Source organism: Xenopus tropicalis, chromosome 1 (genome assembly GCF_000004195.4).
Source record: "Xenopus tropicalis strain Nigerian chromosome 1, UCB_Xtro_10.0, whole genome shotgun sequence".
Taxonomy (NCBI): Eukaryota; Metazoa; Chordata; class Amphibia; order Anura; family Pipidae; genus Xenopus; species Xenopus tropicalis.
Genome location: NC_030677.2, coordinates 195,817,883 through 195,835,666, shown reverse-complemented (window position 1 = coordinate 195,835,666; position 17,784 = coordinate 195,817,883). Strand labels below are relative to the sequence as shown.

The 17,784-nt window shown below is 43.2% G+C and overlaps 1 protein-coding gene across 1 annotated transcript in view; it reads right to left on the bottom strand.

Annotated features, from left to right (window-relative positions):
• Positions 1–6,101: 6,101 nt before the first annotated feature.
• The window catches only part of c6.2 (complement component 6, gene 2), a 46,854-nt gene continuing 35,171 nt past the window's right edge, over positions 6,102–17,784 (bottom strand). Inside the window, 5 exon segments of the mRNA NM_001006863.1 lie at positions 6,102–6,730; positions 7,972–8,210; positions 15,639–15,729; positions 16,760–16,951; positions 17,632–17,764. Coding sequence (NP_001006864.1) covers positions 6,549–6,730; positions 7,972–8,210; positions 15,639–15,729; positions 16,760–16,951; positions 17,632–17,764 — 837 coding nt within the window. The 3' untranslated portion in view covers positions 6,102–6,548.

Below are 17,784 nucleotides of genomic sequence, written 5' to 3'. Positions count from 1 at the left end.
CTTCGAGGAAAGGGACCTCCGCCATTGACTTCTACATGAACTTTGCAGGTTTAACCTGTCAAATTGTCGAATTCAGCTTTGAGCCATTTAGATGCATAGTAAATCTTAAAAAAGTCACAGCGTTTTTCTCTTGCGAGTTTTAGCACTAAAAATCCAAATCGAGAAAAAAAAAAATCACATGGTAAGTAAATGGGCCCCTTAATCTACAGGTGTGGGCCCCTGTATATGGAGGCTGTACCGTATCTCTCAGGATAAGTCAATAAAATGGCACCAGTGGTTCTTTAACTTAAACAGTAAAGGCTTCATTACCAGGATGTTGCATAGATGTACTGGGGAACAGATAGGCACAAGAGATATGAGCACCCCTCACAAATACAGATTCAGGCTTCCAGTACTTTGCCCCTTAGACTTTTTTATTTTATGTGACCATGACTTTTTCCTCACTTGGCAAATTTTTGTCACTCAGAATGTTTGAAGCGAATCCATGCCTCGCGAAAAAATTCGCTCATCACTAACTTAACTTATCTAAAAGCATACAAAAGGTTTATACAGACTTTTTAATCATTTTCAGTATGCATATGATGACCATGACTATGTGACTATGTACTATGGATATCAGCTGCTTCATTGATGAGACAGGTTTGAAAATGGAGTCTGCTGATTGGCCAGCTGGTTGGATACTATAAGTGATTAGCCCATGTATGGCTGCCCTTAGGTAATTGAGTCACAACCACAATGATGCTGGACAAGTGGCAAACAACTGTGAAATTTTAAGTTAAATACATGATGAATTTCTTCTTAAATTGCACTTTGCATATGGCACATAAATAAGTAAATGACCCTTAATGAGTATTAATGACAAGCCCTACAAGTTTGTTTTTTTACCTAAGTCTGGAAGGTCATTGCTTCTGATTCACAAGGCCAGAACTAGGGTTAGGCAGAAAAGGCAGCTGTCTAGAGCACAACTATGCAGGGGTGCAGGGGTGTGATAACAACAAAATATTAAATGATATACTCAGTTCCTATTCCTATCCTGGGTTACTAGTCCCTGAGTTCCTGAAGGAGCAAGCGGGAGCAGGACTAGGGGAAGACTGGGGTGGTGTAGGACTGTAGGTGGTGTGCTGGGGAGGAGTCTGGGGTAGCAAGCAGAAGTGGGGTCTGCTAAGGCGAGTGTCAGATGGTGGTTGGCTGGGGTAATATATTAAATAAAAACTGGTGGTATTGGGGTTGGCTTGGGTGGCGTGGGGCTGGGGTGATATGTAGGGGAGGTGTTGGGGGTCAAGGGTCACAAGCCAAAGGTGGCTTGTGATGAGCATTGGACAGAAGGTGGCGGGAGGGTGGGGGCACAAGAGGTACCTGCACTGGCTCTGCCAATATACAGTGGTGTGAAAAACTATTTGCCCCCTTCCTGATTTCTTATTCTTTTGCATGTTTGTCACACTTAAATGTTTCTGCTCATCAAAAACCATTAACTATTAGTCAAAGATAACATAATTGAACACAAAATGCAGTTTTTAAATGAAGGTTTATGTTATTAAGGGAGAAAAAAAAACTCCAAATCTACATGGCCCTGTGTGAAAAAGTGATTGCCCCCCTTGTTTAAAAATAACTTAACTGTGGTTTATCAATTTCAATTTTCAATTTCAATATCAATTTCTGTAGTCACCCCCAGGCCTGATTACTGCCACACCTGTTTCAATCAAGAAATCACTTAAATAGGAGCTACCTGACACAGAGAAGTAGCCCAAAAGCACCTCAAAAGCTAGACATCATGCCAAGATCCAAAGAAATTCAGGAACAAATGAGAACAAAAGTAATTGAGATCTATCAGTCTGGTAAAGGTTATAAAGCCATTTCTAAAGCTTTGGGACTCCAGCGAACCACAGTGAGAGCCATTATCCACAAATGGCAAAAACATGGAACAGTGGTGAACCTTCCCAGGAGTGGCCGGCCGACCAAAATTACCCCAAGAGCGCAGAGACAACTCATCCGAGAGGCCACAAAAGACCCCAGGACAACATCTAAAGAACTGCAGGCCTCACTTGCCTCAATTAAGGTCAGTGTTCACGACTCTTTTTAACTGTTTAAACACAGAGGCGGCGCTCACATCAAATAAATGTGATAAATTAAACCAATGATTATTTATTAATTAATTGAAATAGAAAACATTCATATATAAGAATACATCTTGGCATTAAAAATAAAGTACATCAATACATAAATACATAAAAAATATAATCAGAGATATATTATACAATTTGAGAACCTAGAGTGAATATGGGTCTAAAAATTCATAAAAGGAGAAATATAGATAATCGAGGGATATAATCCTTACTAAAATTACAATAGTAAGTTCAATATAATAGGGTAACTACACCAATATCCTAATCCATAATAAAAGAATAAAAACAGACTGCTATAATATCTAGTCCCCGGATGCAGTAATTAAAAGGTGTAAATAACCCCCATAGGGAACTAACTCCCAAGAATACCACCCAATAGGTAGGGGAAGCCAGAAAAAATAATAGTAGTAGTAGTACTGAGGATAAGTGTTCTAATGAATAACCAGACTCCTGGTGTATGGAGTAATAAATAGCGTTACCAATTGCTATATGTTTTACACACAAACACCACTTGCGAGCTGGTATATATAATAGGTAAAGAGAAAATCCCCCACGCTTAGAAATAAACAAAGTGACACCCTCTGTCCCGGCCGGGAACTTACTCAGGTCACAGTGAGTTACAAGCCTTCCGGAGGATTGCGCTCCTACACGCGGCGCCGCCGTTGCGCTCCTAATGATGACGTCACTACAGTGAGCCAAGGATCGTCACTACAGTGAGCCAAGGATCGAGCTACGGGTCCTCCTGGGTTACAAAATCCGACGCGTTTCGCGCACCTGCGCTTAATCATGGATTAGTCAATCACAGGGATCACCTCTCATTTATATACCCCTCAGTATTACATAGACCTACCCCCCTCCCCTGCTGCAAATGTTAACCCTTGGGTGGTAATCCTAAAATCTAATAATCATAAACCCTACCAATTGACCTATAAGCTTATAAATACTAGCTAAATAAAATGAAATGATACAGCCCCACAAGGTTAAATGATCTACCTTCAAAAAAAATAATATCAACAGCAATATCAAAAGTAACTCATAATAATCATTGATTACAACAGATAAAACTACCAATCGTAACCATTAATGAAACTGCCTAAACAAAGGTGCCTGATAAATGTATTGCTATATCAACATATAGAAACATATACAATAATCTTTACGCCTAATATTAGAGTTTAAAGGCGATTCTCATAGCTATCCCCAGGGGTTACCTCACTAGTCCTCCAGTGATGCTGCCATCTAGTGGTTAACTTAAAAAAGATTTTACGTTCCAATTTTCATTAAAACCTATCGGTTCAAAAGTGTTCAATGAGAACATCCAAAAAGATTCCCTTCTATCTAGGGCCATAAGTCTATCTCCCCCTCGATAATCCACTTCTATATGTTCAATCGCCCAGGCCTTAAGGTGTCTAGCATCTGATGTATGTACATCTTTGAAGTGCCTATATAGTGGTATTTCTGTAGATCCTAATCTGATTTTCCGAATGTGTTCATACAGTCTAGTGCGAAAAGATCTTATAGTGCGTCCCACATATTTTCTGTTACAACTGCATTCTATTATATAGACTACATACTGAGACCAACAAGAAATATGGCCCTTAATAGAATATTTTTTCTCTGAATTATAGTAATTAATGCTTACAATCTTCTTCGGACAATAATTACATTGGGAACAGTTACCGCATCTATGCCATCCCCTAGAGGTCATGTTGTCTGTCCTATCTATTCCCTTCGAGATACTGGAAAAATAATTTAGAATAGATTCTCCTTCGAACGTAGAGTTTTTTCTATGTAGTTTTAATACAGTGGGCATTAGGATATCTCTTAAAGTCTTGTCGTGTTCACGACTCCACTATAAGAAAGAGACTGGGCAAAAACGGCCTGCATGGCAGATTTCCAAGGCGCAAACCACTTTTAAGCAAAAAGAACATTATGGCTCATCTCAATTTTGCTAAAAAACATCTCAATGATTGCCAAGACTTTTGGGAAAATACCTTGTGGACCGACGAGGCAAAAGTTGAACTTTTTGGAAGGTGCGTGTCCCGTTACATCTGGCGTAAAAGTAACACAGCATTTCAGAAAAAGAACATCATACCAACAGTAAAATATGGTGGTGGTAGTGTGATGGTCTGGGGTTGTTTTGCTGCTTCAGGACCTGGAAGGCTTGCTGTGATAGATGGAACCATGAATTCTACTGTCTACCAAAAAATCCTGAAGGAGAATGTCCGGCCATCTGTTCGTCAACTCAAGCTGAAGCGATTTTGGGTGGCCTAGTCAAAGTCCTGACCTGAATCCTATTGAGATGTTGTGGCATGACCTTAAAAAGGCGGTTCATGCTAGAAAACCCTCAAATAAAGCTGAATTACAACAATTCTGCAAAGATGAGTGGGCCAAAATTCCTCCAGAGCGCTGTAAAAGACTCGTTGCAAGTTATCGCAAACGCTTGATTGCAGTTATTGCTGCTAAGGGTGGCCCAACCAGTTATTAGGTTCAGGGGGCAATTACTTTTTCACACAGGGCCATGTAGGTTTGGATTTTTTTCTCCCTAAATAATAAAAACCCTCATTTAAAAACTGCATTTTGTGTTTACTTGTGTTATCTTTGACTAATAGTTAAATGTGTTTGATGATCAGAAACATTTTGTGTGACAAACATGCAAAAGAATAAGAAATCAGGAAGGGGGCAAATAGTTTTTCACACCACTGTATCTCAATGGAAAAGATTCTGCTTATGGCAGACACTGCATGTCACCGGGGGACATTATTCTGATAGCTATAGAATTTCGAAGCAATACATAATTGTAGAGCGTTTGCTGCTGAGTATTGAATGGTTTTCTCATGTCTGATCAAAAGTTATTCCTACATGAACACCTGCCCTGCGGAGGTCATTATGTTTCCTTGCCTGAATAGCAATAACCTGCCAATTGCATTTATACAATAAACTGAGTGTAACGATAGCTTGTAAATAATGTATATTTTCAGATTTAAGGGTTTAATACAAGTTTGCACATTCCTGGTAATTTCTCTTTTAACTTAAACACCACTATAACACCGACTTGCTGGATCAGAATAAAGCACATGAACCTGAAATGAATTCCCAGGATTCCAGGGGAGCGAGCACTGACTAAGAATCCTCCTAACCGAGTGCAATTATACCCTTCAATGTGGTAATTTCATTCTTTATTCCTGCTATAAATGGAAGCCTACAGTACATTTGCATGTAAAGGTCACAGCAGCGTGGCGCTTGGAACAATGACGCCGATGGAATAAAATGATAAGATTCTAGTGATTATCACCTTTTTAACAATGCGCCGGTTTTGTTGAATTCGCATACATTTCCAGCTTTGTTTCCATAGCTCCGGTACTGCTATGATCACATGACTTGGCGCAGCACAACAGCCAAAATAACACTTAGCGACTTCATGAAATTTACTGAAAAAAGGAAAATGCCCTGTAATTCAAGTTTACTGCAGGTCAGTCCCAAAGAGCATTGGCTGAGTCTCTCTTATATTTGTATATAATTACACATGTGAAGCCTTTGCTAAAACATATCTCCACCCAAACACAAGTAAAGCTAAATAAACATAATTTCAATCAACTTTGTAATATACATTCATAAAAAAATCTGCAGGCTTTTGATGTTTAATGTAATAATATGGTTTGTAACAGTTCCCTAAGCCCCGCCCCCTGTTCCCCTGCTGATCTGGCTGACTACTTTGAGACTCAAATAAACTGTAACAGTAGTCACCTGTCCTCAGCCTGCCTTCAGCCTGCATCCTCCCAATCCCACAATTCCCTGCACACGTGATGTCAATAAGGAAAGGAACATCACAGTGCAATGCATTGTGGGTTATATAGTTCCTGCATGCTGTCTGTAAGTTGTGGAGAAGTTGTTACAATTTGTAACATCAATGTTTTAGTCCCTCCTCCCCTGCCAGGATTTCAAATGATGCAGAAAGAGAAGAACTGTTTTGCAGTATTTCAGCATATAAAAATGGTATTTATTCATACGTTTTGAAAGTACAGATTACAGTGATAGGTAGATTGTAAAGGGGGCCATACACGGGCAGGTTAAGCTGTCTGTTCAGGTCCTTCAGACCAATTCGTGAGCTTATCTGTTCTTAAATGGGGCTCTCTGACAGGTCTGCTCGACTGAAATCTGGCTTAAAATCAAGCAGATGACAATCATGGAAGCTTGATTTTGCCATCGGATCAAGGACTGCATCGGCATGTTGATGTGGTCCTCGGCCCCATGGCCATTATCCCTGTTGTTGTGATTTGATTGTTTGGCCAAAGGGTCATTTTCTGACAATATAGTGTATTTTGTATTTTCTTCTAAATAATGTAATTCAACTCAATATAAAAATATTACAGTATGTTTAATCCAGTTGCTCAGAAAAAAAAAAACATGGTCCCTGTCGTTGGATCAGTTTGTTGTTGAGCAGGCACCGTCATATAATACTTCAACCTTGATGCTGGCGCATTTGATGGCACCCAATGAACAGAGACTGATGGTCCTTTGTTTTCCTGCAGATCCAACCTTGGCACAGTATTGTACTTCAGAGTTAGGGGGACACTGGGGTGGAAGTAAGCAGAAGCACTCGGACCCTAGAATGAACAGAGAGAGTTAGTGTGAGTCTGCCTCAGCGTCATCTACAAATCTGGTTATTTTGTCAACTGCAGGCCAAGTCATGTGAGATATGTCTACCTGATTTCATTAAAGAGCAATGAAACCCAAAAATCACGAAATCATTAGTTTGGCACCTCCAGTGATAGCTTAATTAAGACACAGGGCCAACACTCCTCTTGTTTAAGAAGTACCCTGGTCCTGTGTAGGTCAGTCAGAGAGAACCAGGACATTTAAGTTGTTCTTCCCAATGATTCTCTGTGGCTCCCGGGCAATTTTCCCTTCTTTTGGTGCAGGGAATTTGTTGGAAGAACAATGGTAGTTGTGCTTTTTATGGAACCTTCCCCAGCCCAGTGCATTTTTTAAAGAAGAGAATTTAGAATGTTCTTGTGTACTGCCCATGGGCAGAGCTGAGCTCTCACAGACTGTTGTAATTACTTTCAGAACCCACTCTTGCCTGCTGCCTGCCAAGCAATGGCCCAGAATAAAACCCTTCTTTTGGGCACTGGCAGCATTGAAATAAGTGATCTCTAGGCAAAAGTGCCTGACCTGCATTCATCTAGATGCCCGGTGTGCTATGAGCCTTAGTTACATAGTTACATAGTAACATAGGGTTGAAAAAAGACCAGAGTCCATCAAGTTCAACCCTTCCAAGTAAACCCAGTACCCACAAACCTATACTTACCAATCTATACACTCACATACATAACTATAAATACAACCACTAGTACTAACTGTAGGTATTAGTATCACAATAGCCTTGGATATTCTGCTTGTTCAAGAACTCATCCAGGCCCCTCTTATAGGCATTAACAGAATCTGCCATTACCCCATCACTAGGAAGGGCATTCCCCAACCTCACTGCCCTCACCGTGAGGAACCCCCTACGCTGCTTCAAATGGAAGCTCCGTTCCTCTAATCTGAAGGGGGGGCCTCTGATGGGAAAAAGAACACCCCCAACTGCCTATAATCCCTCTAATGTACTTGTACAGAGTAATCATGTCCCCTCGCAAGCGCCTCTTTTCCAGAGAAAACAACCCCAACCTCAGGGATGTGTATTGATGGTAACGCTAGACCCAAAGGTAAAAGATATAGTTTTATTTACTTTTTAAACACCAACATTTCAAATATCTAAATTTAATGAACGTTTAGTTTTTCCAGTAGAAAGAAAGTATATTTAAATGTAATATATTTGTATAAACTGAAGCTTAAAACATTGTACCTGAGCACTGCTCCCAGTCATAGCAGAAATCATATCCGCAAGGCTCCTTCTTTGTGCTGCTCACAGCCAGAGACACCCGGGTACGGTACCAGTCCAATTGGTCTCTTTTGCAGGGACCGTTATCCAGAAATTGCAGCTTTTTATGGCCCAGGCAGTTTTCAGCCAAAAATTTGCAACGGGATATGGTAACTGGATTCTGAGTAACAGCATCCAAAATGCAGAGATCTTCAGTAAAATGCCTGAAATAACAAATAAAAGGGGAAAATGCTACATTAGGGGTTATTGTTACCTTTTTCCAGAAATTTTATTTTATTGATAGCTACAGTCAGGTCTGGAATTCAAAATGGGCCCTGGCATTTCAAGTACACAGAGGCCCAAACAACCCCCCACCAGCCCAATAAATAGTGACTGTCAATGGCACCTTACAGCAGCCCCTCTGGCATTTGCCAGAACCCACAGATTGCCAGTCTGGGCCTGGCTATAGCATGTGACTGGTCAGACAGATAAACAGAATGCATAAGGAGACTGATAATGTAAAGCAGTGGCCTCATCCTGGTACCCGCAGGCCCTGCACAAAATTTTATTGGTGGGCCCCCACTGCCTCAAGAAATGTGTGCTAGAATAACCCTCCAGCACTTGAGGTTCAATACAGTAAGGCAGGCAGTGAAATAAGAAATGGTCTGCGCTTACTGAAGTAGACATGATACCCAGGTGTGCCACCCTGGACCACTGGCGCTGGGAGCAGAAAAATGACAAAATATTCATGCAACAAGAAAATGGCAAAGAAAGTAAAATAATCACAGTGTAGAGCTCTTCCAGTTAAAATGAGGGGTCTGCCATCTCTGCAGGATACTTCTGCCAAATGCTACCCTATATGAAAGGTGGGCTAGTGGGCCCCCTATCCTGGTGGGCCCTGGGCAAATGCCCCTTTTGCCCAGTTATTAAAATGGCCCTGGCCTGATCCATAATGATAAAAGAGTCAGGTAGTAAGTTAGAAAAGAACTCGAAAGTTCATACATGCTCTGCAAATTGGTCCCAACAGGGGAACTGGTACCTGCCTCACAGGGGCAAAATAGATTTTATTCTTTTATAGTTTGTTGAATTTATTCTTAAACTGGCACTTAATAATGTATATTTGCTCATATGTACTTTATCTGTACTTTGGCATTTGTATGAGGATGGACAGCTATATAATAACCGGTAACAATCACAGTGCAAGGTCACCGTCAGATTTTGCATTGTGTTTTTGCTTCCCCCATGAATGAGATCTGTCTATAGGTGGGCGCACACTAGCTGTCACTTTACAGTATCTGACCCAGACCTACCTGTGGGTCAAACTGACTAATGTGTGACTGCCAATGACAGGGATGGCCAATTGCTTGGGTTCCACTCCTTTAGGGGATGGCTATTAAACCTATAGTATATTTATGATCACTAGGAGTTCTGTTCTGTTAAAGGGGACCCACTGTTCACTCTATGGGGGGAATTCACAAAAATGTCTGTAGGGACCCATAGGTATTAGAGTCCCTATGGCTTTAAATCCCTACTTCCTAGTTCCTAGTGCTGTTGCTGGGCAAAGCACCATGTATCTAGTTCATACTATATTGTGCCTTATTGGTTTACTAAGTGTAGGGACCCATAGGGTTAAGCTCCCTATGGTGTTATCCCTTATTCTTATCTAATCTGTATTGTTATAGGGCAGAGCCCTCTGATCTCAGGTTACTGTTATTAGGCTGCCCTCTATAGGTTTAGCCCAGGTTGACCACTCCCCTTGGCAGACTATATAGTGTCTTGCACAAGGAAGTGGCTTCCTCTTTTGGCTGCATGCTGTGTTCTGGACAGATCCCAACTGAGCCTGGACCAGAACATAGGCCCAGAAGCCATTTGTACCCTAGGGGACCACCTACCCTAGTGCTAAGTCGGGGACAGGGCCCCGTGAACGAGGTTAAGCCAGCACAGACAGATTTGTTATAGCACCCTCTAGGAGAGGTGATTGTAGTTAGATTATTTAGTAAGGGCAGAAATAGCCCCAACCAGGAGTTGTAACTAAAGGGTTTAGTCTACCCAGGCTTTGTGTGCCATTTCTGAGGACCGCGGTTAAGACGTAGTATTCAGGCAGTTCCTCACCCTGATCAATAGTCGGCCGGAGGGATCCATTCCAGATAAAGGGCATCCATTCCTGAATTCAGCTAATCCTATGTGCATTCTCCAAAGGGGTTATTCTGTGCCTAAAGTGTCACATCTGCTGTACAATCTGTGACCATCATACATTGCTGTGTCTGTGAGTATACCCTGCTGCACTATCACTTTGTGCCTTTCAATAAATTGTACTATAGTTGATCAGCAAGAATCCTCTGGCGTCCATCTTTTATCACCTGCACACCACACATCAGCTAGTTGTAGTTCCACTACACCCTCGCTCCATCCTGATTCTCCCATATAGCGGAGGCTCACCCCTTTGTATTAAGTGTCGCAAATGTAACCCATGCTCTCTATTTACCACTAGCCTGGGTTTATTTCAAATTGGGTCAGAAAAGCGTTACATTTTTGGCGCCCAACGTGGGGCTCGAAGGGTTAAATTCATTTTGAAATTATCGGAGCCATTACCTGAGGGGCTGAGTAAATGTGTGTGTGTTGCTTTAAAACTTGCTGACAGGCACTGCCGGACGCGTTAGGCAAAAGGCACCTGCAGTCCTGATCGTAATTGCACAGTACTAATTGGCCGTGGGTTCGGGCTTGAGGATTCCCCCCGTGAAATCCCATTGGTCGGCGGCGTTGTCAATCACCGCCCCTGAAACTTTGGCGCCCTTTCTGCGAAATCCCGCGAGAGGCGGGTTGTTTGTGAGATTTTGGCGGCCATTTCCCGAGATCGTGACCTCACGGCGGCCATCTTGTGACTCGCATCTGAGCTGAGAGGACGCATGTCAGTGAGCTCCTGCATAGAGCTGTTAGACAAAGTGTTGTGCGGCTGCCAACACCATTCATAAATTACCTGCGCACCTTCTAACAGCATTACCTACCACTGCGGCTGCAGTGGGACGGATATCTGCGCATACCAGGACCAGCGGCTGCGGCCTGGGCAATATTGCACCGAAGTGCACAAGACACAGTGAGTACCCCACGGCTGTGGGTTACCCAATATCTGCATAGCAAGGCGGACCGCGGCTGCGACCGACCTGTAAAGCAGAGACTCTCTAGATAACGGCGATACAGCCTGAACTACTAGCCACAGTAGAGACTGTACATTACGCCTGCCCCGGGATCGCGGCTGCGACCGGGTGAACTGTTACTTCCCAAATAATTGAGCCCCAGGTGCGGCTTCAAGAGGCCATCGCAGTGTGGGACATATTACAGCAAGGAGCTGTGTTACATTGCTGCGGCTGCAGCCATAGTTTTATTTACACTAACATGGCGACCCGCGCTGATAGCCCACCGCCACAGAAGAGATACATGTGGCTGGGTAATTTTGGAGTGGAGTATGGAGATGAAGGGGAGGAAGTGGTAGTGCCATACTGTGGGTGCTGTGGACAGGAGGTCTGTAATGCGTTGCAGGATGTGAGAGCCAGCTGCCCTGCCTGCACCAACAAATGCTGGACCGACCCCATAGTGAGGGTGGAGACCCCCCTCAGAGTCAGTACAAGCCCCATGAGGCCTACTACCCCAATTCCTATCCTAGAACCGAAGGAAATTGTGTCACCACCCCAGGCTGAATCATCTGGGGATATCTTACTGTCCTCTTCTGACCAATCAGGGGAGGTTCTGGACAGTGTCTCAGAAGCGATATGGCCATATAACAGGAAGGCCAAGTCTACAGCCAGTTCTATGGGGGCTGGCATTACCCCTGTGGAAAAACAGCTACAAATGCTGGGGCTCTCTGCCAGGCTGGGCAGAGGCCGTTCTACCGCATCAGAGGGGGCCAGTAGAGGATTATCACCAGGTGGTATACCAATACCTGGACAATCCAGGCGCAAAAACCCCAAACCCAATTGGAGTGCCATGGAGTTCGGGCGCCCCATAGAGAGAGATCCTCAGGGAGAGGAAGCCACTTCTCCACCGTTGCCTCCACAGGAACCGGAGGCTGCCATTGGGATGCCAGATACCCCGCCACCACCTTACAGCTTCAGTAAGGATGAGACCTGCTGGGTGGCTCCGGGCCGTGCAGACCCTGAAAAGTACCGGGCTGTTTCCCGGGTGCAGAGACTGATAAACTCTAAAGTTTATGAACTCTGGCAATTTTATATGCCCTATGCCCCCGAGTGGGTATACGATGAGGTGGACAAGCACCTTGATGAGTGGATCTACGGGGAACTGACCCGTAGAGAGAAGATTGGTTTTGGGGGCTTGCTAACCACCAACCAACAGCGACGCCACCTGGATGTGGACTACCTTGCAAACATCGCCCGAGAGTGGTGGTTTGGCCGGACCGTCCTCAAACACCGGGTTCGTTCTTGTGGCAAGTATCAGGAGGACCGGAACTTCTCCTTGCTGTCTGACCTCCCCAGTGGAGGCAAGATTGATAAGCCCCATCCGGGCTACTACATCTCTTACGAGGCTACGAAAGCAAAGTTTGACCGCAACCTCCATTAGGTGGGTGGAAAACCCCATGCGGTTCTGGATACCCCTCCCTGATGGGATTTTCCCCCGGGTGGGAGGTGGGTAGAATTTCCCTAGCTGTTAAAGGGATTACCCACCATATTTGGGCACCCCTAAAGAGACTGCCGTATTTTTGCCGCCATAGGGTGACCCAGTTCGTTCAGTTATGTCCACAGTGGTGGATTTGTTTCCTATAAGTTGGAACTCTCTCAAGGAGAGACTGTAAAGTTACCAGTTGGGTGAACAAACAAAGACTGCTGCGCCCCATCCCACTTCAACTTCTATTTTCATCTACCTCATCTAAGGGTAGAACCCTCTGCTTGATCCACACCTACGGAGTGCATGTTGGGAGATTCATGAACACTGGGTTAGGGTGGAAGGCCTGGACTTAATAAAGTTGATGGGTGGGGATGTATTACAGTTTAAATTGTGCCCAATAATCGTTTCTTTACAGCCAAGCATGTGCCTGGGGACCCCTGAGTGAAGGCAGGATCGTCCTCATGTGTAAGTGTATCTGTTATATCCCTGTTGCAGGTTACAGGTGGTATATCAAGGATACCTAAGTGTGTACCTGAGCACCACTGTTTAGGGGCAGGAAGGTGACTCAAGAATTCTAAGTATTGTGCCTGTTATACCTCTATTGCAGAGCCAGAAGGTATTTCATGGATCTATATAAGTAAGTGCCTGAGTGATCCATAGTGACACTCATGTATTGTAAACGGTTTACAGAAACGTAACTAGTAACGAAACAGTTAAAATTTTCTGTGCCTTAAAATTTTCCTTTTCAGCTATCCAATGTACCGGATACTCCTCAGGAGAGGGTATCAGAAACGGATGTATGGGTACTGTATTTTTGCACTAAATCAATGCACTACTGTTATTGCTTGAAATGTGTAGTTAATATTATTTGCCATTGCCGGGTCGGAATGGAATTTTCCCCCGGGTGAATGTAGGGACCCATAGGGTTAAGCTCCCTATGGTGTTATCCCTTATTCTTATCTAATCTGTATTGTTATAGGGCAGAGCCCTCTGATCTCAGGTTACTGTTATTAGGCTGCCCTCTATAGGTTTAGCCCAGGTTGACCACTCCCCTTGGCAGACTATATAGTGTCTTGCACAAGGAAGTGGCTTCCTCTTTTGGCTGCATGCTGTGTTCTGGACAGATCCCAACTGAGCCTGGACCAGAACATAGGCCCAGAAGCCATTTGTACCCTAGGGGACCACCTACCCTAGTGCTAAGTCGGGGACAGGGCCCCGTGAACGAGGTTAAGCCAGCACAGACAGATTTGTTATAGCACCCTCTAGGAGAGGTGATTGTAGTTAGATTATTTAGTAAGGGCAGAAATAGCCCCAACCAGGAGTTGTAACTAAAGGGTTTAGTCTACCCAGGCTTTGTGTGCCATTTCTGAGGACCGCGGTTAAGACGTAGTATTCAGGCAGTTCCTCACCCTGATCAATAGTCGGCCGGAGGGATCCATTCCAGATAAAGGGCATCCATTCCTGAATTCAGCTAATCCTATGTGCATTCTCCAAAGGGGTTATTCTGTGCCTAAAGTGTCACATCTGCTGTACAATCTGTGACCATCATACATTGCTGTGTCTGTGAGTATACCCTGCTGCACTATCACTTTGTGCCTTTCAATAAATTGTACTATAGTTGATCAGCAAGAATCCTCTGGCGTCCATCTTTTATCACCTGCACACCACACATCAGCTAGTTGTAGTTCCACTACACCCTCGCTCCATCCTGATTCTCCCATATAGCGGAGGCTCACCCCTTTGTATTAAGTGTCGCAAATGTAACCCATGCTCTCTATTTACCACTAGCCTGGGTTTATTTCAAATTGGGTCAGAAAAGCGTTACATAAGGATGACCACTCCCCTTGCAGACTGATAAAGTGTCTTGCAAGGAGGAGGGCTTCCTCTTTGGCTGCCTTCTGACTCTCAGGTGACATCTCCATCGAGCCTGGGATCAGACTTGGCCCCAGTAAAAGCCATTTGCCCTAGAGTAGCCCCTTGGTACTCTAGTGAAAGTCGGGGACAGGGCCCCGTGAATGAGGTGAAGTTAGCAGAGGGATAGATCCTGTAATAGCACACTCTATATAGTGTGAGACAGGCAGGGCTATCTAGCATGAGCAGAAATCGCTCCACCATAGGAGATCTAAAAAGGGTTTAGCAATACCCAGGCTCTGTTTGCCTTACTGAAGGGACCGCAGTCAGACATAGGTATTAGGCAGTTTCTTCCCCTGATCCACCGTTGCTGTAGGGATCCGGCCCAGTACCAGGTGATCATCCTTAGGATTGCCTATATCTCCTTAGCTACCTCCAACGTGGTGTTACTCTGCATTGCATAACTACAACTGTATTATCTGCTTCACCATCTACCTCAAGATTTGTGAGTATCACCCTGCATCATTCTGTGTGTAACAATAAATGTTAATAGTTGATCAGCAAAGAACCTTCTGGCGTCCTAATTACTAGCACTACTCTATACAGCATCAGGGAGATGTAGTTCAACACCATCCTCATCTCTAAAAACGCTCCTAAAAGTCATCTCCCACTTAGCGGAGGCCCATCCTGGGAAAGGGGGATCGCATGTAACACATGCTCTACCTAATACTAGTCTGGATTGACCCTTTACTGGCCCAACAGGTGTTACATGTCTAAATTGTAGAAAAATGTCTAATTTGCGCCAACTTATTTACAGACCAATTTTCTGTGATTTTTCTATCTCTACCAACATTAACAACATTTTTTAAAATGTGGCAGCATTACAACAAATCAATAAAACTATAAGATACTTTCTGTGAACAGAGCATGGAACTGTGGTGACTTATAATATCTTTATTTATTTAGTACTTATTATAATTATATTATAACTATAATACACACATTTCAGTGTCACGTGATGAAAATTACATCACTAAGAACCAATTATAACTGATGAAATCTCTATATAAGGATACAATTTACAGGATATTTATGGCTCTTGTGTATCATATACATTTATAGTAATATGATGGACAGTTGCCAATGTCAAATATATAAGTGCCTTCCGTTGCTACTCTACTTACCCGCAGTCAGTCTCAGGAGACATACATATACAATCGGAGCCCATCTGCTTCTGTCCTGGTTTGCAGTTCCCTTGTATTACCTTCTGCGTCTCTGCGCAATAAGCAGGAGAATGCAGCGATTAAGACAAATGAATGGTTTTCTTTATTATTTATTAAGCACAAAGTGTTGCTGAGGTTGGCCAGAAGCAGATGTGGATATTCAATGTCATTGTGAGTAACAAATCAGCTATTATTTTAGACCCTGTCTCCTCTTTATGTCCAGCTATGCCCCTGATCTGCCATCTATTCTGCTTATTTTCAAGCAAACCCATTACTTGAACTGCTACTTGCCAAATATGCCCAGACTAATCCAGGAGGGTTAGCTAGTATTCTTTTTCTATTGGTTCAAATAGTGTCTATGTAAGAAGTACTGTGTGAGAGCTTTTGAAAGATTCGCGAAATGGCAAAAATGACGCACGTAAAAAAAATTTGTCGCCCGCGACTATTCTTTTGACGCACGACTATTCTTTTGTCACGGGACTATTCTTTTGACGCGTAACTATTTATTTTGATGCAGCGACTATTTATTTTGACGCCACAACTATTGTTTTGACGCACGACTATTACTGCCCGCAAAATTTTTGGACACAAGGCAAATTTTTTGGCGGCAAATTTTTTATCCGTTTCGCAAAACAATCCGCCAATGGCAAAACGCAGAAATTCGCCGCAAATCAATGCCTGGCGAAACATCACTACTCATGTACTATTAAACCATTACGTGCCATATGAACATAGAACCAAAAGATTCGTGAAACGGCTATTCTTTTGACGCCGCAACTATTCTTTTGACGCTCGACTATTTATTTTGATGCGCGACTATTCGTTTGCCGCCCGCGACTATTTTTTTTGATGCGCGACTATTCTTTTGACATGTGACTATTCTTTTGATGCCCACGACAATTTTGGGACACACAGCGAATTTTGCCTGGCGAAACATTTTGCCCACCACTACTCATGTACTATTAAACCATTGCGTGCCATATGAACGTAGAACCTATGACACAGGCCATAGTGCCTGACAGCTCTTTGATCCCTGCTAGTCTCCCATTTAGAGTTCTCTAAAACAATATAAAGCAATGAACCTTTTCCACAGGTAAGCTGTCTGAGAATGGGTGGGTTCCATTCAAGGTCCCTGCCGCAGGTGTAGCGGGCTGAACCAACAACGACAAAGTCACGGGGACAGCTCACATGGATGCTTTCTCCAACTTTGTAATCAGTTTTATAGTGGTATATTGTTATATCTTCCGATGCTTTTGGCCTGGGACATGTTGTTTCTGAAAGTGAACACACACGTTAGTAATACTGACAGTCTGATAAACAACAAACACGCACAGCAAAGCCCAATGAAACAGGCAATGGAAACAGAGGAGGTAGGAGACTTTTCTGATTGGCTCTTTCACTTTTACTTTTTGAGTCCCCTGATGACTTTGGGCATGCAATGATGGAGGTTTCTTTAAAATGCTGTCCCAGTCCCCAGTGGTCCATATGTGAGATAAAAGGATTTGCTTATGTGTAATTGTGAATGAGGGGGGTGAAGGGGTGGAGGATGGGCATTGCAGTTAAGGGGGGATTTATCAACAATCAAATTGCATTTTTCCCCAATTCAAGTCCTTTTGCAGGAAATCTCCCAAAATTCGAATTATGGTTCAAAAACTCAAATGTCCAATATTTATTAAGGGCAGAAAATCCAAAAAATGAACTTTGGCATTTAAAAGCTTGCAAGTTTAAGTAGAAGTCAATGGAAGTTGTCTTAAGGAAAGTCAAGGCTCCCCAAATCACAAACCCAAAATTTGATAAATAAGCCAATAGAAAGTACCTCTTCAAACACAAATAAAGCCACAAGATCAGTAAGTGCAATAAGCAACTCACCACTCTGTTTTGAATTCCATAGTCAAACTGCTATGTAACATTTTAATGGAAATCATTTAATTTAAGCAAAGACCAAGGCACTTACTAACACACTCTACATCTTCTTGCTTCCATGTTCCATCAGGCAGACACCTTAGGAATGGATATCCAGATAGTTCATATCCTGATACACAAGCGATTTCAATCTGTTCCGCCACATCGTACCAGTTCTTTTCATTCTGTACAGAAGGTGAAGTCT